This window comes from Falco rusticolus, chromosome 5, assembly GCF_015220075.1.
Source record: "Falco rusticolus isolate bFalRus1 chromosome 5, bFalRus1.pri, whole genome shotgun sequence".
NCBI lineage: Eukaryota > Metazoa > Chordata > Aves > Falconiformes > Falconidae > Falco > Falco rusticolus.
Window position 1 is genome coordinate 39,432,277 of NC_051191.1, and position 24,924 is coordinate 39,457,200.

The 24,924-nt window shown below is 38.2% G+C and overlaps 1 protein-coding gene across 1 annotated transcript in view; it reads left to right on the forward strand.

Moving 5' to 3' along the window:
* The window catches only part of LRIG3 (leucine rich repeats and immunoglobulin like domains 3), a 43,754-nt gene extending 19,712 nt beyond the window's left edge, over positions 1-24,042 (forward strand). Inside the window, exons 4-19 of the mRNA XM_037390418.1 lie at positions 2,845-2,979; positions 3,622-3,765; positions 6,015-6,158; positions 6,480-6,623; positions 7,037-7,180; positions 8,562-8,642; positions 9,308-9,379; positions 9,753-9,824; positions 12,449-12,612; positions 16,041-16,361; positions 16,906-17,187; positions 17,782-18,234; positions 18,447-18,605; positions 19,708-19,851; positions 19,940-20,215; positions 23,311-24,042. Of these exons, the coding sequence (XP_037246315.1) occupies positions 2,845-2,979; positions 3,622-3,765; positions 6,015-6,158; positions 6,480-6,623; positions 7,037-7,180; positions 8,562-8,642; positions 9,308-9,379; positions 9,753-9,824; positions 12,449-12,612; positions 16,041-16,361; positions 16,906-17,187; positions 17,782-18,234; positions 18,447-18,605; positions 19,708-19,851; positions 19,940-20,215; positions 23,311-23,555 (2,980 nt within the window). The 3' untranslated portion in view covers positions 23,556-24,042. The remainder of the gene's footprint in view (positions 1-2,844; positions 2,980-3,621; positions 3,766-6,014; positions 6,159-6,479; positions 6,624-7,036; positions 7,181-8,561; positions 8,643-9,307; positions 9,380-9,752; positions 9,825-12,448; positions 12,613-16,040; positions 16,362-16,905; positions 17,188-17,781; positions 18,235-18,446; positions 18,606-19,707; positions 19,852-19,939; positions 20,216-23,310) is intronic.
* Positions 24,043-24,924: the final 882 nt, after the last annotated feature.

The window sequence follows — 24,924 nt, forward strand, 5'->3', positions numbered from 1 at the left end:
GGTTTTTTTTGCTGCAAGTCAGGGTGTAGGCACTCAAATTGCAAAAAGCATGTTCACATTCATGCAGGTATTTTTGATGGTTTTATCTGCATTCCTCGGTGCTCCTGCTGCTTCAGCTGTAACAGAAGATGTAAGGAAGCTGCAGCATGTTGCTGTGAATAAATTGTGATCAAGTTGCTGCAGGTCTCCTTCTGTAAGAACTTGGATGTGCTGGTTCTCTTGTTGCAGGGGATCTCTGTTGCTCTGATCTCCCCATGAGGGTCTGTGAAATGAAAGCAAGGCGGTGTGTGCATGTGCAGCTCCTTTTCTCTGAGCACAGTAATAGCAGTACTTTTCTGGAAAGTTGGGTTTTGGGTTGAGTTTGTTTCGTTTTGTTGCCGTGTCGTGTCCCACCCCCATGAACAAACTTGTGTATCCTTGTGCCAACACAACACAGAGGGTACTGTTTGGCTCTGCCTTGACAGGTAGGCTTGAATCTTCAAACACGTCCTTTCTTACCAATTTTGAAGGTAATTTGGCAGTTCTGAGGAAACTGATACATTGCTTTTAACTGATACATTTACTTAAGCAATGATTGCGAAGAAAAATTGGAACTGAAGTTTCTCATTTTAACTAAATTTGGGTGTTAAAGTAGAACTGTTAGGATATGTTCAGCGCTGGATATTCTCCTGCCAGGTGTGAACTATGGCACTTAAATTATTTTTGAAGAGAAAATTGGACTAGGAATGGAGCAATAAGAAGTGAACCATTCAGGTATTTCGCATTTTTGTAGCTTCTACAAATATGAGTAAGCAGGAAGGTGCAGGGAGGGCTAGTTTGATTTTAATTGTGAGGTGGACTAGGACTTTCATATGTAGCTCTGTTTGTTTCAGTGAATAAAAGAAGTTGCTTTCTCCCCACAGTATAGCCTTACCATCTCCAAAAAAGAGAAACGTTCCCTGAAACAAACAAGCTGGTTTTTTTGTTTGGTTGGTTTTGTTGTAACATGGTCTGTGTCAGGTAATTTGCCAGATAGTTCAAGTGCTAATCTGAAGGCTGTAGAAGAGTTTTATTCGGTTCCATTAGGTCCAGCTAAACTTTGTAATACAGGGGCTATTATCCTGCCAGTTGTGAGGAATTTCTGTTTTATGGAGCAGTGCTGACACAAAGACAGCACTGTGCAAGCCGTCTGTATAACTGAACACTTTCACACTGCAATTTCGGAGGCGTGCAGTTCAGGAAATTGCTGGCTTCTGCTGGAGCACACTTTTACTGCAAGGAAAATTTTATTCGTCACTCAAGTAATTGGCAGTTTTAATACCTTGTTAGTAATTACCTTATAAACAAACTAATGCATAAAGGCAAGGCTCTATGACCTGTTATCTAACTCACAGTCTTATTTGGCCAATGGAACTGAGATGTGGTGGTGGTGTTTGTTGTTGTTTTTTATTAAAGTAATTTGTTTCCATTTATTATAAATACTTTCAGCTAAGAGTTAAAAAAATGCAGTGTACCTCTACCAGACAGCCTGAGGAATGAAACACGATACAAGCAGAGTATTGGAGGGGCTGCAAGATCACTTACCCATTCCCATATGTGGTCAGAAGGCCCATTAATTTAACTTATGGTTCAGTTTTTGAGTCAGGACTTTTTTGTCTTGAGCAGTAATCCCCTCCCACGCCTTGAAAATGTAAGGGTTGTCCATGCTATCCTAAATGTGTGGCTTACTATTTGATCCAGAGCAAATACTTCTGATAAAGGCAAACACCTTCCAGAATCAATATTCTTCTTGATAATTTTACTGAAATTATCTTTGCCTGAAATCTCTAGAAGCTAGGGAGAAGTCTTAAATTTTGATCATTCATCATACTAGGTACAGAATGTACCACAGCTAGAACTGACTTGAACATCCAAAGGTAATAAGGATCAATTTGGGCTACATTTGTTTAATTGGTTGTGATCTGTTTTCCCCTATGTACTGTTAGCCCCAAACAAATAACCCAATTAATGTTGCTGATGTGTGTGAATGATTCTCTAAATTATGCAGCTGGGATGGAAAACCTGGTAGGTTGCTGGGTATGAACATGAAATAAGATTACTGGAAAAAGTACACTTCATTGAAAGTGAAAGAAGGGGTGTTCCTTATAGCAGACTAGGATACCCATGTCTTTAACAGTTGCAGAGCTTTTGTTGTGGAATTGGGTGTGATGCTCAGCAAAAGTTTGACCAGACATGAAGTCCAGAACCTCTGTAAGAAGCAGAAATTCTACTCTTCCCTAACTTACTAAAAAAATGTATAGGATGAAATCTTAGGTCTAATTGCAAAATTATAGAACATCTTTCTGAGGGGGTGCATTGTCACCTATCTTGTCTAATCTGGCTCTGATTTCTGGGAATTCAGTCTGATTTTCATGCCGTATGAGTTTTCAAAAACCCAAAACACTATGTCTAGTTACTATGATGTTAATTTGATTAAAATAGAAAACAACTCTAATCTCACTGTGACATACATTGAGTGCAAGTAATGGATATTTCTACTGTTCAGAAATAGATGATGATAGTTTTACATCTTGTTTTAAAAGCCATGACTTACAGTAATAGGATTACAACACAATATTTTTCATCTTGTTTGCTGGGAATATGTTTTCAGAAATGTTGATGAACACATCTATTTAGAGCATTCCAGTTTGTGATTTGGGATGGCTAGAAATGAATGTTATGTTTAAAGAATGCTTTATTGGTTTTCTTTGACCAAAACTTATTTTCAAGTGGGGGAATTAAGAACTAACTTCTGTCAGTCATATGTAGTGAACAAGTGTTTGCTCTGGAAATGACAGCCGTTAGACTATTGTTCTTAAATTTCAGGACCTGTAACAAGATTGCCAATATTTTGTCTGAACATCTGAAGCCGTTTCAGAATCTAGAAACTTTGGATTTAAGCAACAACAACATATCAGAGCTGAAAATATCATCATTTCCATCATTACAGCTTAAGTATCTGTAAGCAAAACTTAGTCTTACTTTTTTTTCTTTCAAGTTGCTTTTAAAAAACTTGTTGGAAAACTTAGGTTGGCAGTGGTTTGTTAAGGTACTAAACCTTCTTTCAGACATGCCTTAAATATGTATTCCTACTTTTCACCTGTCGCACTTAACATAAACTAACTTTTTGAATACATGAGTTGCTGTAATGAGATGTTTTAATTCCTAAAAATTGAAGTTCGTCATCTTGAGATGAAACAGAATGATGTGTCTCAAGAGAAATGATTATGTAGCAAAATGAACTGAAGTTCTCAGTGGTTGGGCTAATCTTGAGTTGCAATGGAGTTTTGTGGACTTTTTTGAGTCTGCCTTAATCCTTATTCAGTAATACTACAATGTCCGAGCTATACTGAGTGAGAATCAAGTAATGGCGTTGCAGCATGCTATCTTTTGCCAGTGGTACACTCTTGCAGAGTAGAGCAAAATGTTGGTGGTGAAATACTATTTGACCATAGGCTGAGCTGTCAAGAGCTCTAATTACTAAGATAAATGAAATTCCATTTATCAAGGAGCAGGCAGTGCAAAAGCTTTGTGTTTCACTACTTGGTATTAAGAATTTATTAAGTAACTGTAAATTTAACCTTCTAGACATTGTTTCAACAGGTACATTAACAGTAACCGAATAACCTCCATGGAGCCTGGTACCTTTGACAATTTGTCTACCACACTTCAAGTATTGAAACTGAACAGGAACAAAATTTCAGCAATCCCTCAAAAGATGTTTAAACTCTCCCATCTGCAGCACCTGTAAGTGCAACCTACAATTGACTAATTGTTTTCAGGTTTTCCAGAGCACTGGCAGTGCTTGAACTTTAGCCTTTAATTTAACCAGAGGCAGAGTGAGACAGACACAGAAAACCTATTACTACAAACCTTACTAACTGCAGCTTTGTACTGAACAAAACTAGTGTTATATATTGGTGAGATGTGAATAGTCTTTGTGTTTAAAATCATGTTTGCCTATTAAAAAAAAAAAAAAAAAAGGCTGGAGAGAGAGGTACGAGCAGTATTGCTGTAAGAAAGTGTTGGAAAAAATGCTAAGTGAAGTAAACTTACATACTTCACTACAGTGGTCCTTTATTTATTTTGTGTTTTCATGGTGAAATGAAGGGAATTTATTTGATTTCACAAGGTATGACAATAAGCAATATGTTTGATTAAATAGACTTCCATCAGCTTCACTGATACAATGCTGCCTACAAATGTTTTACCAAATAAATAATAGGTAAAGTTATTTAATATGGAAGAGGCTGGGGAAATATCCCCCCTTTTTAAAAAAAATAACCAAAACCCCCTCGCAAAACCCCAACTTAAGAGTGCAGGAAGTTGGTGAGAGGATGGGCTAGGACTGCACATTGTCAAATCCTGAATAATTATTTTCCATGTTAGATTGTCAAGAGTTAAAAAGTACGAACTCGCTTATGTTAACCGTGAAAGGGAAAGGTCGTAAGAACAGTGAAGCATTAGGATGTTTGACACATCTGGAAACAGTGACTGTGCCTTTTCTGTATACAAATGCAAGAAGAGGTTGAGGTTAACTGAAGCCTTGGTAAAAGAGTATGAGAACAGTCTTGCAAAGCTCAGGATTTTTTAACGATCTTAGTAGACTTTCTGATATTGAGATTCAGCTCAAATTTTGGAAGTTGGTGGTATTCTTGCCTAAAAAAGTTCTGCTGGTTCACAATTTAATCAGTAAGCTGACCTAGTTATGTTAGGTAGCTAATCTTCAATGAAGGACAAAAATTTATGTTATCACCTGAAAGAAGTATTCAGAGGAGGAGTGGGGAAGAACTGAAGGCTGTTCTTTCTGAATGTTCTTTAACTGCTTATGTGCATTTAAACATGGGAAGAGAAGTAGGGTTCTCTGTTGAGTGTCTGTTATCAGGTAGGGTTTGTATCAGGCTGCTAGAGAGAAGAGCTGAATTCTTACAAGACTGAGACTGAAAAATAATTGTGGTATAACTACAGGGAGAGAATTATTTAGGCCTTTACTTCCCCAGGGGAAGAAAGTTTTGGAAGGAGAGGATTCTTTTTGGTTTGGTAGGATGCAGGTTGATAGGTGTAATACGTTCTTGAAGGGGCAGATGGTTACTTACTGTATGAGGACCTCTTCTTATTTTCTTGCTGTTGTCTAGTCCTGTCCCTTTGTACTATGTATCAGTTGTTGCTAATAAATAACCTGTTAATTTGGCAACTGTTAGGTAGTTTAAAATTCAGTTCTTTATACCGGTGTGAAGCTAGACTTCCCTTTTCACATAGCTCAAAGTCAGAAAGCTCCTTGGAGTTGGTGCAGGGTTTGGAGTTAAAACAGACCAAAGCCAAGAAATTGTTGTGGAGAGCAGGAAAATAGAAAATACTGAATACTACTGTCAGTGCAGCTTGCCCTCCAGCTAGTTACGCCTTGTAACTCCCTTCCAGTATACACACAGGTCACAGCTTCTGATCTACAAGGGGTGTGTGTAGTGGCAGAAGGGTGAGTGCTAAGACTGCTTTAGAAGGAGGGAGGAAACTATTCATAACTAGTTGTGGAGAATGAGGGAGGAATGTGTAACGTATGCTTGGCTCCAGATTTAAAAAAGAAATATCACGCAGGATATTTAATTTTGCCTAGTTACCACAACTAAAAATTTTAACTTTTTCTTTCTGAAGATTATTGATTGTAATTGCAAGCTAACCTTAATGGCTCTGCTGCTGGATAAACACTAGGAACTTGCTTTTACTTTTGAGTTAGCAAACAGGATTAACCATGACATTCTTTAAATCTGAATATCAAGGAACTACCAAGTACTTGTCCTCACTATCAGAAAGGCAGAACAGTATTAGCATGGTTAAACATAATGTACTACAGTAAAATGTTTGGGTTTTATTACATCTTGATTCTCTTGGTTTATGTGCAAGAAAAGCATTTAAATAAGGTTTGTTTCCAGAGAGGGAAGAAAGGTTGTTTGCATGCAGTGAACTTTACTGTGCTTTAACTGTAAATTTTATTGATGCAGGGAGCTGAATCGCAACAAAATTAAAAAAATAGATGGGCTTACTTTCCAAGGACTTCCAGCTTTGAAATCATTAAAACTGCAGAGAAATGGGGTTACTAGGCTCATGGATGGTGCTTTCTGGGGATTGACCAACATGGAAGTCTTGTAAGTATAAACTTCTTGCTGATAGATTCTGCTGATAACGTCTTCGTAGAAGTGAACAAAATAAATGGAATTGCTGGATAAAATGTAAAGATGTTTTTGAATTAAATTGTTCTAGTGTGGCTTGAAAAGCAACAAGAAGTCATTGGTGAACGTGTAGGATAGCACAATCTGAATGCATGCATACAAGTAGATGTAAACTAAGGCTGCAACTATATAGCCAGTACCATGAGGTCAGATGTGGACCCTTGGCAAAGTGTGCATGTCACAGTTTCTGAAGCTTATGTCTTTTATCTGTTTGTATATGTTTGTGTGTGTTTGTAGGCAGCTGGACCATAACAACTTAACAGAGGTAACAAAAGGCTGGCTTTATGGCTTGCTGATGCTGCAGCAACTCCATCTCGGCCAAAATGCCATCAGCAGGATCAGTCCTGATGCCTGGGAATTTTGCCAAAAACTCAGTGAGCTGTGAGTAGCTTTTATTCTATTGCAGTTTTGAAAGCCAGGTACATGCCAAAGCATGAGCTTCTTACCACTGATCTGTGAATTTTTCATAACAAAGTTTCCAAGGTGACAGCAACTTTTTTGTTTGTGAGACAGTTATATTTTGTTGAAAGAAGTTGAAGCCAACCGTGACTGCTTCATTTCACTGTGGCATTTGAACCAAAACTGTAACAGTCATTTTCAAATGAAAGAAGTTAATCTGCAATAATTTGTGAATTGTTTGAAACAGTACACAAGCTGTGTGGTCAGAAAGGCTTTGTGATAGCTGTAAAGGAAAAAACTTTGTCCTACCTTTACTCTTGAAAATTCTCCTGGGTTGAACTGAGTAATAAGCACTGCAGCATACATTAAAATATGTTTTTTCCTTGAATTTGCAGAGATTTAACGTTCAATCGCTTAACAAGATTAGATGATTCAAGCTTCGTTGGTTTAAGCGTGCTGGTTGGACTGTACATTGGAAACAACAAAGTAAATTACATTGCTGATTGTGCCTTCCGGGGACTTTCCAGTCTACAGACCTTGTAGGTTGACAGACTCAATTTTTAAGGTCGAAAGCCTTAAGAAAAACCCTCAGTGTTTATAGATACTTTCTTTTCTCCCATATGAAATATGCAAGGACCTTTTATTAACTATCCCAGATCAGCACATGTTTTTCTTACAGTAGGATATTTGTTTCAGAATAGTTGGGAGGGGGAGGACTTCCTCTTTTGTTAGGGCTGGGCACAATGGCTGGTGATAATTATGATATGAACTTTCTGTAGCATTATTATGGGAAAGGCACGTCTCCATTCAAAGGCAACAAGCAGCACTGCTACCCAGAGCTTTAGGGATCTGGATCATAGTTGTATCTTAACTGAATCAACATTTTCCCTTAACGGTAAAAATAAGAAGATGACACTCAAAGCTCTGTATTACTATGGATGTTGATGCTTGTTGTGACTGGGCAATTGCTTTAAGCATTTGAGCATTTTTTGAAATAACATTTCGTAAAGGAAGAGGAAGAAAGAAGTAAATTAATCTAAATATATTCCACCTCATTAAAGTTTTCCAATTGCATACTGTTGACTCATCTGTTAGCCAGATGAATGGAATCGTTGCCTTTCCCTCTACGCTTTGAAAAGGGTGCTAATACTTTACTTTTAGGGGTTTGCTCACATCCTCACACTTTGGGCATCTAGGAAAGAAACAATTCAAAGGGATGTATGCTATGTTTCTAAAGTATACAGAGGGATATAGATCGTAAAGAGAGGAAGTCAGAGACTTGTGAAGTGTCTAGGAATTGTTAGACTTTTCCTCCTAGATTTTTTTTTCTCTCCTCTAGCCCTGTTGATTCTTTGCTGAAACACCATTCTTTTCACAAATCTCTCATCTCTTTAATGCTTTACAGATAATTAAGCTAGTGTTGTGGATGTTGTAGGATGTAAAAATGATTCACTTTATTAATAAATCTCTGTGTGTTCTCTGTGTGTTAGCTAATATTATGAACTTAACAAATGCATGAGTATGTTTTATTTCGAAGGGACAAACATTGATCCCTTCCCTTCCTATAATACTCCTTCTCTTAAGATAATCCTGTATCTGAATACCTTTGTAGAGGAATGTGTGTTGGTTTTTTTAACAATTCATAAAATTGTTAGGTTTGTAATCTCTTTAATTATCAGTGGAAAAAGTACTAATAGTCCTCGAAGTCTCTCAGTAAAAGTTGAAATTAAATAGCTAATCAGGAAGAGCTTCTCTTAAAACAAACAAACCCACCAACCCACACCCCCCAAACAAACAAAAAACAACCTACCAGAAAGCTATTTCAGAAATTGTTTTACATAATACATATTCTTGAAGAACTATGTACCTTGTTCTTTTTAATTGCTCTTGTGGTTTGATTTCTCCTCCCCACTTAAACAGGGATCTGAAAAACAATGAAATATCATGGACTATTGAAGATATGAATGGCGCCTTCTCTGGCCTAGATAAACTTAGGAGGCTGTGAGTATTGCTACAATATTTGTAGCTCATAATTCCTTAAAAAAAATAGCTTAGATTATGTGTGTTTCAAGGGACAAGCCTAACACTTAATGATAATGTATTTTCCATAGCTGAGATAATTATTTTTAATCCCTTACCACTTTGTTCTCTATAAAATGTTCTTTTCCTATAAAAGAAATTCCAGATTGTTCAAGTCAAACTAATCTGAAATATTTTAAATATTACTACTAATTATGAAAACATTTCTCAAAGAATGAGGGTTTCCCATAATAGGAAGCGATAAGTGCGTTATATGACAAAGGCATAGTGACAGAGGTTGTCTGGTAAAGGAATGCAGCATTCAGTGGAAGTGGCTTCATTGCACTGAAATTTTCAAATGGGCATCTATGAAATAAAAAGATGCTTATGTGTGTACATTTAGAGTAGTCCATATCACTGAACTGTAAGCATTAAACATCTTCTAAAATAATTGTAAAATCTAGGTGTTTACTCAAGGGGAATAAATTAGTATCTTCTAGAGGTGAGACATTTTGCTGCATTGGGGAAGGTCGAGTGGTGAATATTAGTCACAGTTTAGAAATTAATGCCAAAAATGCAATTGTTCAGCTCAAAAATGCTTCTATTTTATTGCATCTCTTTTTGCAACATGTACTTACATTTTTCAGAATACTCCAGGGAAACAGGATTAGATCCATTACAAAGAAGGCATTTTCTGGTTTGGATGCACTTGAACACCTGTAAGTAGCAGAAATTAACATTTAACCCAACAAAATAGTTTTTGATAGTAAATGAATTGAAAGTAGGACTACCAAGCTTTACTTACGATTTTGAATAAAATACACTTACCCTGTTTACTACTGTGATCTTGAGAAGGTTCTTCTATTTTGGAGTTATGTTGAATATGAATTTTGGAATTAATGCACAAAGTGTTACGTATTAAGCGTGCTATAAAACTCTTTAATCCCGTCTCTTTAGTTTTTGAGCTAGGGGATCCTTTGTATATCACTAAGGTAGCAAACTATTCCTTGAGTCTTAAATGCATTCAGTTTAATAAATTACTCTTTAGTCCTCTAATGTTATTCCTCTAATGTTATTTTTCTTTTTTCCTAGAGATCTAAGTAACAATGCAATTATGTCAGTTCAAGGAAATGCATTTTCACAAATGAAGAAACTCAAAGAATTGTAAGTTTCTGTCTAAACACACCACCTCTATTAAATATACGTATATCCATTTAAATATGTAAATGAAAGCCATGTAAGATATTGCCTGATGCCATAATAAACTCCCCCTGTAACCTCTCTGAAGTCACTTAAGGGTATGTGAGTGTTTTGGGGGGTTTTGGTTTTTATGTGATGACTGTATTTAAGTGAGAGACTGTAGGATAGGAGGCATTAATTTTCTGCTACATTTGGTGTCTGGAGTCCTTATTTTAAATTGGCTGATCTCTAATAGGTATTAGATAAGGGAGACTTTGATGTAATGTGCTATAAGATCAGCAGTGCTATCACTGAGCTAAAGCTTACCGGACCAGTGAAATTCTACCAGTGTGTAATTACCAGTGTGTAATTCTTTTGTAAAGACCTGGTTGTCATCGCTTGTAATTGGGTCTTTCTGTCCTGTAGTCGCAAAGGGGCAGATCTTCAGAGAAGTCATGAAGCGGTCACTGGGAAGAGTGTATTCTTCTAGTGAGTTTTTGGGGGGGTTTTTTTGTCCTCTTGCCCTCTTTTTCTGTGGATAAATGCAGAAAAACATTGTCACTGTTCTCTGTGATTTGAGCACAGCTAATTCTTTAGCATATATCTTACAACTCCTCTATTCATATCAGCCTTCTTTAGTCACTTCTGTTGTTCTCAGCTGCTTTGTGGATAATCTGTCAACAAGCTAAAGAACAGCAAAAAGATGCCGCTCTCATTATAAGTAGAAACTGCCTGAAGCTTGTCTGAAGTTTTTAATTTGTGTTCTCCAGACTCCTGTCAAGTATCACCCTAGTAGCTGGTGCTCTACTTCATCTTAACATATTAGTCCATGTTGGGTGCCATAGATAAACTAACAAGGAGCCTTGCGTATTTCATAGAATCATAAAACAGACCAGTTTGGAAGGGACCTCAAAAAGTCATCTGGTCCAGCTTCTGTGGAAAAGGGAGCCTAGATGAGATTATCTAGCACCCTGTCCAGGTGTGTCTTGAAAACCTTCGTTGCTGGAGACTCCATCACATGCCTTGGGAGGTTGCGGGTATATGACTGTTCACATTGTGAAATATTTCTTTCTTGTATCCAGACAATATTTGATTAATTTAAGTTCAGTTTGATGTTACCCATATCCTAGTGTAGCTGAAGCTGCTCTAGAAAGCAGCAGCCATGCTTCTACCATAGTGAGTTGTTTTCTGCCTTTCTTCTTCCTTGAGTTGGATCTGGTTGTATTGCTTGATTAGTTTGCTGAACTCACTCAGCCAGCTGCAGGGTAACTCAGCCAGCCAGCTGCAAGGCAATTGCTAGATTTGGCACAAGAGAAGTGGTGGGAGCACAGTGACGACAAACAGGGATTGATATAGATGACTTGAAGAGTGATCAAATGTGATGGAATGACAGGGTAACACTGCTCCAGGAGGTGTAAGATGCTGTAAGATACCAGACTATGAACACTTCAGTGAAATAAGTATTCAAGAGTTGTTGTTGGTTTTTTTTTTTTTCTGTACTTTTCTTGAAACACCTGGTAGACATCCGTTATGTCTGAGAAGAGATAGGCAGATGGTAGAAAGTACTGTCCCAGAAGAAAGATTATTAAGTATAAATTCCTATATGGTAATTTTATTCTGAGGCCCTGAGAGAGTAAACCTGAAAATAATATGACAGAGAGAGAGCCACTGCATCAGGGTAGCAAAAAACGCTGTGGTTTCTCTGCCTCCTAAAAATAACAAGAATGCCCCTAGAACTGCAGTGAATGATGACCTGTTTCATCTCAATATGAACTGGTGAGCTGGCATCCTAGGTTTTATCCATGCAGTGTTAGTGTGGAAATGGCACAGAGACGCTCTTCCTTTACTTCAAGAAAAAAATCAAGAATTGGTATGTCTTCATTTATCTTCAAAGCTGTATCTCTCCCTTGATCCATAAATTATTTTTGCCTCTCCTCCAAAAACAGGTAAGATGAAGAAATGGAATTTTGTTACTGTGTTTTTTAATGTGTTTTTTTCTAGGGTGATTCTGATTTTTCAGGTAAAACTGAGAACTCTCTTACTTCAACTCCTGGTTCTAGATACTTCACAGAATATCCCTTTGCTTTCTTATTTCTTTTCCCCTCTGTGAATGTAGCTATTCACATAGTTTAGGTAATCTGATGCATTTGTTAGATTTCAACACTTAAGTATTCCTCGTTTCCCTACTCCCCTATTAAAATATTTTGCCCAAGATAAATTCTGACTAAAACAGAAATGAAGGAATGAAATTGTCTCAGCATTAGCTTCCAGGGCACCTCCCTTCTGGACTGTTCTCCTACATGCCCATTATGTGTGTCCTGTTGCTGAGTGTAGTCTTGTACCCAAGATGCTACAAACAAGCCTGACTGCCTGGCCTTACATTTGTAGCAGAAGCTGGGAGTTCAGAATACCATGTCTGCTTCGTGGAATGTAGGAGTCATGACAATGGTGTCACCACATCTGAGCTAAATAATACTGCTGTAATTCTCTTGTGATATATGTGTTTAGGCTAAAAGTTTAGTTTTGTTACTGATGTGCTCATATAGATCTGTATTACAAACAGACAAAACAAGCAAGCAGGCTTTGAATGTAACTGTGCTTTTTCTTAGGCACCTAAACACGTCAAGTCTCTTGTGTGACTGCCAGTTGAAATGGCTACCACAGTGGATGTCAGAGAACAACTTTCAGAGCTTTGTAAATGCCAGTTGTGCCCATCCTCAGCTGCTAAAAGGGAGAAATATTTTTGCTGTCAGCCTGGATGGGTTTGTCTGTGGTGAGTATAGCCTCTATTTCTCATTCCATAGGACAAATTTTGCCAAATGCATTTATTTTTATTGTGGTGTCTTTGATATGTTTTAATTTCTCAAATAAAATGCAGAGGATTTAATGTTTGCTAACATTTCCTTCTCAGTTCCCAGACTGTGATGTTGATGCTCAAAGCTTGTGGCTTTGCACAAGATGGGGAGTGGTGGTTTTGTAACTCTTATTGCATGTACAGCTTGCTTACATAGTGCATAGCATAGCATGCAAGGGAAAGCTCAATAGTTTCTGGTGGTAAATGTATACGTCTCTAGATTTAGAAGATGGATATTGTTTAGATAACTTTCATTTTTAAGTGAGACATATTTTGGCAAACTCAAGATGCAATTTTTTTGGTTTGATTATTTGTAAATTATTTTCATACTTCATCAGTCTCGGGGTTATTCCATAGCTGAGAAAATCTGAAGGTAAAGTAGCCATACTGGCCTCAGCTCTGATCTTTTTTGTGTGTGCTTGTTGTCTGCTTCAAAAATTATTTGGACCATGTAAGTTATTGCCTGTATGTAAACTGTGTTTTAAAACATCAGATTACCACAGTTTCGTTGCTTATATTTTGTATTTCAGTATGCCAGAGAGTAAATGCTAGTAAAATAGTTTTACTTTAAGACTTGAGAATTTGAGGTGATAGCATCTGCCTTTAAAATGAAATTTCTTTGTGTGTTTAGTAACATTGGTTATCACCTATTTCTTAAGTTTTCTATTTAATGCAAAGGGAAGAGTAAAGATGTGTGTTTGAGTACTCAGATACATTAAGTGGGAACTTTGAAAGTATCAGGAAATTAAAAGCTAACTGCATTTCTTGTATTACTGTTGTATAAGTTTCATTTTTCTTACTAAAGAAAATTAAAACTTTATAGTCTTCAGTGACAAAACAGTAACCATGTTTGTCTTGTTTCCTCTCATAGCAAATATGACTGCTTAATTTTTACTATTGCCACTCATACCCTTTTTTCAGTGGGAAAGCAGGCACAGAATATAAAATAGTGTACAAAAATGTTTTTTCCCTTATTAGCAGTCAAATGTTTAATATGTTAATGCTGAATAATGAGTGGGTGGTGCATAATCTAGCTGCTGCTGGAAAGGAGAAGTTGACATAGTGCAGGAAATTACAGATTACTCAATAGCTAGTGGAGTCTATATGAAGTATACATCCTTATTTATGAGAAACCACAAGGAATCATGATCTTTCTTCGAGCTGCTGAATGCCATTTTAAATGAATTAATCTCAAACCTTTTAAGATATATTAGCAAAAAAGGATGTACTAAGAGTAGGTTCTTACATTTAATATGTAATTGTCATGCAGAAGTAACTGGAATTTCTTAATGAGTGTTTCACTGTTTGTTAAATCTTGAAAGCGTGCCATCACTAGACGTTTGGGTGTACATCCCTTGTCTTAGAAGTTTCCAGTGGCCTCACTTGCTTTTACAAAACTTTCAAGAGGAGCATGTTAAGTCCTGTCTGAAATTAAAACAAACAATCTATTAATAATCTATTAACATAGAATGTATATGAGTTTATAAATTGTCCCAATCAAGCCAAGTTATATTTTTGACAACAGTTAGGAGATGGGAGGGAGTCACCCTAAATTTGTTAAAGGAAAGCGTGTGTTAGGCAAGGGTTCCATATCTGTGAAACTAAAAAATAGAAAATCTGCATAATTTGTGCTTCCTAAGATCATGTCTTTCAAGCTGAAACAAATCATGAGACATTTGTGTTCTAAAGGTAACTGGAAGAAAAACAGAATAGATGCTTTTTTGACCTATATTAATTGCTTCAAGATAACATAGCAATGCTAAGAAAGTACCATTTAAGTGATGAATAACTTGTTTTCTCTTTATATAGTAGTCAGGTAGCTTCTATATGTAGTAGTCAACTAGCTTCTATAAAATGAGAAGTATGTGTGTGCATTTCTGTGATACATATATTCATATACACTGTCAATTTATTCTGTTCTGAAAAACCACATTGCCAGTCTCATCCTAGAGTGTTCTTCTGTAGTCAGTAGTATCTGCTTATTTGAGTGACCTTTTCATCCCCTCTTCCTGCGAAAATAATTAAGATTTGAAGATATTTTATTACTCCATTGATAGTACAACTAAACCAGAATGAAGTATGTTCTGTCCTTTCACAAGGCTAATTGTAAATATTTAAATGTTTTACTTACTTTCACTGACTTTGCACAGGGATAACTAGCAACTCCATTTGCAAATGGTATAGTTTATCACGGAGGAAAACCAAGTGGCCTGGGAGATTCTTAAGGCCCATACTTAGGGTCCCAGGTCAGGGGATCCACATTTTCCTGTCACTGGAGTGCAGCTCCAGCCTTGCAAGTGTTCTGCAGGCAGCTCATGTTAAGGCTATCAGCCCATCTCATTTTCTTTTGTAGCACACAGTGTACAGGTTCTTCAAGGAAATAATGCGTTGACCCTGGTATGTTGTTCCCAAACAAATAAAGACGTAAGAAGGTAAAGGGGCTAGGTAAAACCTGACTTTCTGCAGTGCAGGCAGGGTCTGCGGTAAGGAGTATTTGGGGCCCAGGGCTTTTTCTGAAGTCCTTGTGAAATTTGGGCCTGTGTCTTTGTCAGGAGGTAGGAAATATCTTGAAAGTTAGGAATACACTAAGGCTTTTGCTTACCGAAGACCAGACATTTAGTTGCTTGCTCCTTTTGTACATGCAGTGTATATGCAATTGAAAGAATAAATAGTTCAGAAGGCAAGTAATTCTGTAAACTCACAAAATGGCACTTTACTATTGGAAAGTCACCTTCAAAGGGACCTCCAGAAACTAATCTCCTGAAGTTCTTGTGTGCTGCCCTGCTTAAGGGAACTTCAGCACTGCTGTGTTTGTAAGGTGGACCAAGCAGCCACAAATCACTGGAACAGTGACTTTTGGACTTGATGGTTTTTTGTGGGTTTGAGGAGAACCCTCGACATTAACTTGCAGTTTCTGATGGCAGAAGAACTATGGTTTCAATAAAGGAAAACTCAACAGTAGCCTGAGGTGTTGTAAAGATGAGGGGTAAGTTTCATGACTGACATTCAGAATAGTTCTTACAAATGTCAGGGGGTAGTTGTCTCCTCCTTAGTGCTGCTGTTGAGCAAACTGTACGCACAGTCTGCTTTTAGATGTACTTTCTCTTCAATAAGAGATGACTTGGCACAATAAACTCCTAAATATGGTATCTTTAAATGCCCTAAGGCTAACAAAATTGAAAATGAAAGCATTGTATATCCATTTTATAAATACCTATCTGACTCTTCTCTCAAACCAATAAAACAAGGCTTACAAACTATTTCTATAAGAGTCCTCAGGCCTCACGTATAGTATTTTTTTTCTTCTTCCTCTGTGTTACTTTTTCTCCCTTCATCCTTCTGCACAGATGATTTTCCTAAACCACAGATCACTGTCCAGCCAGAAACCCAGTCAGCAATCAAAGGCTCCAATTTGAGTTTTGTATGTTCGGCAGCCAGCAGCAGCGATTCTCCAATGACTTTTGCATGGAAGAAAGACAATGAATTACTGCAAGATGCTGAAATGGAGAATTATGCACACCTCCGGGCCCAGGGTGGTGAAGTGATGGAGTACACCACCATCCTTCGACTGCGCAATGTTGAATTCAGTAATGAAGGGAAATACCAGTGTGTTATTTCAAATCATTTTGGTTCATCCTACTCTGTCAAAGCCAAACTTACAGTAAACAGTAAGTATGCTACTTCTTGCTTGGGGACTTGAAGTAGAATGATTTTAATCAAGATATGTGAACATAGTTTTTTCCTTTCTCATTATATGTGACTTTAGAAGATGCCTTAAATAAGCTGAGATTAATTCTAAAAATATATCCACTTCTAAGATCACCGTTCAGTTTTACCTCTGGCCTCATTGTGCTGAACCATAGTATAGGAAAAAACAAATAGTAAACCACAATTCGTAGTAAATCTGACAAAATCTGTGTAATAAGATGGAAAAACATTTGTCTTTTCTCCACAGGAGGTAAGTGTATACTCTGTTCCAAGGTACTATGGAAAGGTCATGTAGGAGGCTGTTAGTAGAAATGAGATTTTGATCAAGATGGTCTCACATACTTCATAGATCTCTCCCTTTCTCTTTGGTGGCTACTGATAAATTTAGGTTGTAAGCTTCTCCAGCACTTTTAGGCCCAAGAATTAAGAGTTAAGAAAATGCTGTGCAAAACCCGAAATGTTATGTTTCATTTATTCATTTTGGTATCACTAACTTTTCTTTAGTGCTGCCTTCATTTACAAAGATCCCTATGGACTTAACCATTCGTGCTGGGGCAATGGCACGTTTGGAATGTGCTGCAGTTGGGCATCCTGTCCCGCAGATTGCTTGGCAGAAAGATGGTGGAACAGATTTTCCTGCAGCGCGCAAGAGGCGCATGCATGTCATGCCTGAAGATGATGTATTCTTTATTGTTGATGTAAAGATTGAGGACACAGGAGTTTATAGCTGTACAGCTCAAAACACTGCTGGAAGCATTTCAGCTAATGCAACGTTAACCGTACTAGGTAAGACATTGGCAATCCTTGATGGTGTAATCTCCTTGAAGAACAAAACTATTGCTGAGCCCTTTCAAATTCATAAGCTGATTAAAAGTAGCAAAGCTGTGAAAGTGTTGTATAGGAACAAAAATATTCTGAAATAATTTCTGTTTACACATAGATAGAAATACGTACTTCAGCACACAACCACTATTACGCAAAATAATAAAAGTTTGTTATGTTTCTCAGTGCATACACTATGTCTGATACGTGGGGAGGGAGGGAAGGGGGCTTCTATTTTTGTTAAGAGACAGGAGATTTTGTTTAACTTGTCATTTCCTGATGTTTTATTAGCCATTTTTGAGCTATTTCTCTGCAATCTTGAGCATGTATGTTTGGCCTTTTTACTTTCTAAGGTAGTTGAGTGTCTAGGTCTGTTCAATTGACAAACTGTAGGCTCTAAGATCAAATTCCTTGAGTGTGTTTTTTCTGAGAATGAGAGTAAGCTTTATTAGGCCTTACTGATGCATTTAATTTAGCTTTTCCTCTTGAGCTGTGAAGGGACATGTTCCCATTCTTGCAAGGTCATTTAGAGTATAATCGCTTATGCTTTCTTTTCAGAAACACCATCATTTTTGCGGCCTTTGCTGGATCGAACTGTAACAAAAGGTGAAACTGCAGTTTTGCAGTGTATTGCTGGTGGTAGCCCTCCACCCCGACTGAATTGGACTAAGGATGACAGCCCTCTTGTGGTAACGGAAAGACATTTCTTTGCTGCAGGCAATCAGTTACTAATTATTGTGGACACAGATGTGGAAGATGCTGGGAAATACACTTGTGAAATGTCTAATACTCTTGGAACAGAACGGGGCAACATCCGTCTTAATGTAATTCCTACTCCCACCTGTGATTCTCCTCAAAACATTGCCCCATCACTTGATGATGATGGATGGGCTACAGTTGGCATTGTGATCATAGCTGTGGTTTGCTGTGTGGTGGGCACTTCCTTGGTGTGGGTGGTCATCATCTACCACACCAGAAGGAGAAATGAAGATTGCAGCATCACAAATACAGGTGTGTAAACTGAAGGTTTGCCTTGGAAAGCAAAAAAAAATGTTTGTGGTTGCTTTGCAATGACTTTATTGTAGGAACATTTGTGTGCTTTGACTCAGAGTCAGAAGGGTGAATTACTTGTTACCTTCAGCGCTTTGCTGACAAGTTTAAAAATACTTCTACAAACTCTGAAGTGCGTTGATGGCTTTTGTGTGTGTTTTGCTTCTCCACAGATGAAACAAACTTGCCTGCTGACATTCCAAGCTACCTGTCATCCCAGGGAACACTGGCTGAAAGGCAGGATGGATATGGTTCATCTGAAAATGGCAGTCATCATCAGTTCCTCACATCTTCTGTGGGAGGGTATTTCTTGCAGCAGAGGGACAGTAATGGTAGGTGTAAAATAGTAAGCAGATTTTCCATGTTGCTTGAGTTGCTGCCGTTTGGCTATTGTCTTTCAAGCTAAGAGAAATAACAACATTAAAGAAATGTCTTCAACAAAGTTTAAGAGAGCATATGAAATGTATTGCTTGGGTATTGCTTCGATGAGGTAATAAGTAACTTGGTTCTGTTCATCCAAATGATGCTACGGCTTTGCTTTAATCATGAAGTTTTTCTCTATAGTCTCAAGGGTAAAATTAAACTGATGATCGCTTTTCCAAAATAAGAGTGTCCGAAAGGAGTTACAACAGCATGCTTTCCTCTGTTACAGCTTGAAAAGAATGCTTTTAATGGAGTGTAGGCATAGGTGGTAATACCAGTGTAACTTTAGTATAATAAAACTGGTTAAACTTTCCTGTTAGAAAAGTCATTAGTGTCCGAGTCAATAAAGGATTTAAGGTGATTGCAACTTAAAAGCTGCAGTACTTAATATTTATACGTCTGGCCCCTGAGAATGCAGAACATAATCTGGGTTAGGGAGGAAAAGGCAACTTACTGGGAAGGGGTTGGGGTCAAGGGGTACAGTCAGGGTTTGAGGCAGGGGGGGAATGGAGTAGTGGTGAGAAAATTCTGCAGTTGTAGGGTAGTGAGAGGAGCAGCCTGTTTGTGGAGTAAAAACCGCAGACCATGTCCACAGCTTTCAGGAACCACTGAGCTGAAAGTCAGTGTTTGAGCACCCAGTGGCTCTCAGATTCTTCCACCTGGGATTTTCTTGTTAGCACTCTGCTCCAAAAGGTGGCTGTGTGATGGAGCATAAGCCTGGCTTCCAGTACAGGAACGAAATCCCTGGTTCTGATCCCTGTAATTTGGTTTGTTCTGTTATCCAGGGACTGTGTAATGAAGCAGTGTGACATATTCTCTGTCAAACTAATTAATTGAACACTTGCTAGAATTAGAATTCTCATCAAAAGATTAGGTTAAACTTAAGCTCTAAATACACTGTGAAATGTGGTTGAACTGATGGGGTTCTTAAAAGAATAAAACTTAGTTAAGAAACCATAAGCTGAAACTTAAGAAAAGACCGTATGCTGACATGTCAATTTTATTTTTAAGGCATTTGCCATCTAGATAATGGCAGTGAAGCAGACCTTGAAGGTGTTGCAGATCCATTCCTATGCCACTATCTGGGGACTTCAGGGACTTTGTATTTGAAAGGAAACACATATGGCTCTGAAGCCTTTGAAGCATACAGTGCAAGTAAGCTGGGGAGGGGAAAAAAGTTTTAGTCATAATTTGATCTTATTCTATGATGAATCTATATAAAAACAATTTTTCATTTTTTTAGGTTGCAGCCCTGACCAAAGAACAGCATGCCTGGACCCTTATGAGTCTGGCTATTTAAAGAAAAAGGAATGCTATCAGTACTCACCTCCACTGGAAGATCCATTTGACCAGTGTGTTGGCATTATTGGGATGCAGGCTACAAGTAGCAAATTTATTAACTCCGTTTATACTCAAAATGAAGGAACTGGACTAAAAAGCAAAAGTCTGCATTCAGACACATTTGATTTAAACAGAAGTTTGGAACGTTCATCTGTTATCAGTAACAGCACTTTCATGGGTATGTTCTAGCTATTGTTTTTTATTCAACCTGCTGATATCCTTGCTGTGTAGTTTCCTACTTCCAACACTAAGCAAAACTGATTTCTGAGCTGCTTCTTTCCCACTCTTACAGTAGGTAATTCTGTAGTAGTGTTTAAATGTTCATATAGCTGGCATTGTGAAAAAACTAATTTTGTGCCATTTTTCGTGAGCTTATTTTTGTGGGTGTCTGTGAATTTATTAAGATATAATATAAATACTTTAGAAAGGAGGAGAAGAGAGACAGGAAGTAATTGAGAAAAGGCAGTTTGAGAGTTGTTCTTGACGTTTTGCATGTATTCTTGTCTTTTTGTTTTCTTCCTGCCTGAGTAACTTACAATATTGCATTTAGGCTCACTCTCACCACTGCTGTGCATGAGGACAGTTGGATGCTCCAGTACTCAGGATGCCTGCTGGGTCCTACCAGGAGTTAGCCAGGAGATGGACCCTATCCTGTGTTGCGAAGGGGGCAGCTTGGGGCTTGGTCAGAAGCAGAACTGACACATCAGTTGTTCAGCTGTGACAGGTCACATGCGGTAGTCCAGTGAGGTGGTTCACCTCTGGATGTGACACTGAGCCATGTTGTGCTTCTCAGGAAACCTGACTTTTAAGGACCGTTAAATACAACATGCCAAATGTTTGAAGTTCAGGAACAGAAAAGTGATTACAGTAAAACTGCTTAATGAGCATATTTAGATTACCAGGGTATCTTGATAGGTTACACTTACATAACAGTGTCATCAGTGGAGTGATTCTTATCTTGTCTTAGTATAGCTGGCAGATTTCCATTGATGTTAGGATACTCAAACACACCTTAACAAACTTCAGGCATACCAGAAGTTTTGCCTGACAGGCAAAAGCCCCAGGAGGGCTCAGGGCAGCTGGAGAGACTTGAACTCCATTGTGTGAGGATATATTGTATAATACAGTGAGCCAGAACTATTTACCCTCCAGAGTAAGGTACTGTGGGAAAATGCCCTCATTACCCCTCCTTTGTCTTCTTTTCTCGTGGTGTGTATGACAGGAGCTCCTGAAGCTTAATTCAGGGTTTAAAATTCTAATCCAGATTGCAGGTAGAGGTGAGGGGAATGAGAAGACTGTTGCTTTACCTTTGAAGCTCCCTACATTTTGGGTATTGGTTTGGTTCGTTGGTTAAAAACATGTATAAACCCACATACTGTTTTCATCCCTGTGTTATCTGAGCACCAGGTGCAGCCCTGGTACCGTGGATTGTCTCTGGGCTGGTATCAGCATGGTTGATCAAGGCGTCAGTCTTCTGGCTCTGCAAGGGGACCTGGAATGTGCATCACTGGGCTCTTTGTTCTCAGGGGGTGGGGAAGGAGGTACAAGCTCTGAAGTTTTCCCCCCTTCGAAAGCCAGATGTTTGGACTGTAAAACATTGCAGATGCCATGACATCTGGCAGAGGCCCTAGGACTACACATGGCCTCCTGGCTGCCTGCCACTATTGCTGTGGTGGGACTGTGCACACAGGGCTTTACCATGTGTCTCCTGCAGAAATTAATTGTACTGTATGTGGGTATATCCAGGAGTTAATGCAGCCTCAAGGGCTCATATTCCCACTTCTGCCCTAAAAATCTATGCAGAGCTACTTTCTTTTGTCAGGTCTCAGAGCTACTACCTCACCCAAGTTGCAATGTCATTGCCTTGGATGCTTCATAGTCATTAGTACTCTTCAGTCAGACAACCTATGGTTAGATCTTGGAGGTGGTGGCTGTGGAAGAAGTTGTGATAGATCTCTTTTTGTTAGTAGTGGGTTGGCTTCTTCAGCATCATTGTCTTAAAATTCAGCCCCCCCTTTTGCCTCGACAATCACAATGAAGAAGACAGCTGGCATTAACATCACTGTTGATGCATGAGCCAGAAAGTTCACAGCTTGGATTTATTTTTATTTTTTTTTTTAGGACAGGATTAAGTTGTAGCTTTGGTGCTGTGAGGAACACCTTTTCATGTTGTATTAGGAGCTAAATTGCTCTGCAGATCATAGGTGCAAATATGGACCTTGTCCAAATCTGATTTTAGTAACATCTTAGATTACAGTTGTACTTGAAACCTTTGCTTCTATCAAGTAAGCAAAACTGAAAGGATGGTTTTTTGGGTGCTAAATTTATTAATGATTGTAGTTTAAAATAATTAATAAAAACTGAGTTCTTCAAAATCCACCGGTTGCACATTGTCCTCTGAAAATAAGTCTTTTGAGTGTCGTTTACAGGCACAATAACTTTTGATGCTGTATCCAGTGAAAAAAGAGAGGGCCCTTCTTCAAGAGGTGTTGATGCTAACACCTTCCCAATGGTGAAGAGTGACAGACACACTATTTTTTGGCTAGTGAATCCAGATACTTATGAGTAAAGATTCAACTGAATGCCAGATTCTCTTTGGGCTACATCTCTTCTAGCCATTTGCAGACAAAGCGATGAAGAGGTGTGAATGGAGAATTTTGTTGGCGGGACCTTTGTTATTAATGGGAGATGCTAGCCAGAAAAAGATTGTTTTAGCATTCAGATTGCACAGTAGGAGGGTGTTGTATAACTCTATACATGTTAGGTTTTTGTCATTTGTTGCTTTGTTTTGTTGGGGTTTTTTTTGTTGGTGGTGTTTTTTTGGAGGTTTGTAATTTTTGCTGAACTGTGTGGCAGATTTCATGTGTCATTCATTCACTGGAGAACTAAACAGGGAGACTTGTGACTTTTGCATTAGAAAGTGTCTTGTGATATGTTCGCAGGTTGGTCTGTGTACCCACCTCCACCCTCACCTCCCTCCCTCAAGAAAAATGGGCATGAAAGTAGTCATGGAAACAGGAGTAATGAAGTTGTGTGTGGCTATACATTTACTTTGGAAATGTTTCTAATCTCTCAGGTGGCAGAATCTTGCCTTATGCTTGTGATCACATGGATGTTTTCTTTTAAGGGGTAAAATAACAGTGAAGTAAAATCTCACTTTGGTGAACTTTTGCTTGGGTCGATCCTTGGCTTGCGTTCTAACATGCAGCCCTTAGTGAGACACAAAACTGTTAGCATCACTATTTCTGTACTTACTCATTTGCTGTCTTTCAGGAACATTTGGAAAGCCTTTATGGAGGCCTCAACTGGACTCTCTTTCAAGTTGTAGACAGCCAGCAAATTGCCAACCAAAAACCTCCCGTAATAATCCTCATGCCTCACTGGACTTTGATGCAGAGGCAGATGAAGATGGAAAGGAAAGGACAGTTTCTAGAGGAGAAAGTAGCATTTATACTTACAAACAGTCCTTTGAAAACTTTAGGACTTCTACTTTCCAATCCTGTGATTTGGATACATAGCTCCTTTTGGACCTGCCATTGATTTCTGGAACCAAAGAAATACTTTGACATACTACTACCTCAGTGTGGAATTTTATTTAAAAAGAGAATACACAAAGGAAGAAGGGAAGAAAGAAACCACGTGATACTATGAATTCAGAACAAATAAATACGTTTTTATTCACATAAAGCATAATTGCCAAAATGCTCTACATTTTTATACAGGGAAAACATTCCTTATGGGAGTACTATATTTCTAATTATTTTATAGCGTTGTTTTATGCAAATAATATCGTTTGTAAATTAATGGTGTAAATAATACAACATATGTATTTCTATGTCAGACTTCATTTTATTGAAATTAGTAGTAAGCATTCTAATTTTGTACTGTTACTTGTACTTTTTTACAAATGGAAACTCCATGCTGTTTGCAGGTGTCATGCATCTTATTTGCACATTACTTTTAATAAAATATGCTGCCATGTGGTCTTCGACCCACATTAGTATATGAAGAATGAAAAGCATGAATGAATTATGTTTGTATATAGTGTTGTATACGTAGGTGCTTTCTGTTGCGTGTTTGCACCTTTATTTGACTAAAACATGTGTCTTTAGATTTACTGTGTTAAATATGTTCACCTTCTAAGAGTGGGTGTGGTCCTGCCACAACTACTGGTAAGGTGGGTTGAAGCTATTTGTGGCAAAATAAGTGTGCAAATCATCCACTTTGTGAACTCCCGCTGTCAGATGTGTGTGCACGCGTTTTCAGTTTTCATGTGCACAGGGCTAGTACCAACAGCTTGCCCATGCCTGTGTGCAAATACCTTGTCTGCCTCTGGCAGAGGATATGCACGGATCCATATAATGCTATTTCATAAAAGAAAAGAGACACTGTTTGTCTGCCTGGTAGCATCATTCTTTTCTAAGGGTCTTAAGCTTAGTGTTAAGTGCTTGCCAAGTGTGCAGTACATGCCCAAGTCTTTGCTTTCCCATACCCTTTCTCCCTCTTTTTTGCTTCTGCAACCACTTCTATGCCCAACATGAGAAGGTAATCCAAGTAGAAGATAATGTTTTCTTTGGTTTAACTCATGCTTCTGTTCCTTACTCAGCTGCCCTTTTCTGGTCAGAGATGAGATCTGTGCTTTTTTCAGTTGCTCAGTCAAGTCGAGCAATTGTAAATTCTTGCTGGATTAAATTTGCAGTAATGAACCCAGTGCCTTTAACTAGATGAAGTCAGAGAAAGAGGATTGCTTACTATAAAATAGTAATTAAAACTAAGGAAAAACACTCTGGTTTGTTTTTCTGTGTACAGATGCCTACTATTTTAAAAAGCTGTGGATCTCGTCACTGCTGCATTAAAACAGTGAGACTCCAAAATGGTTAATGTTAC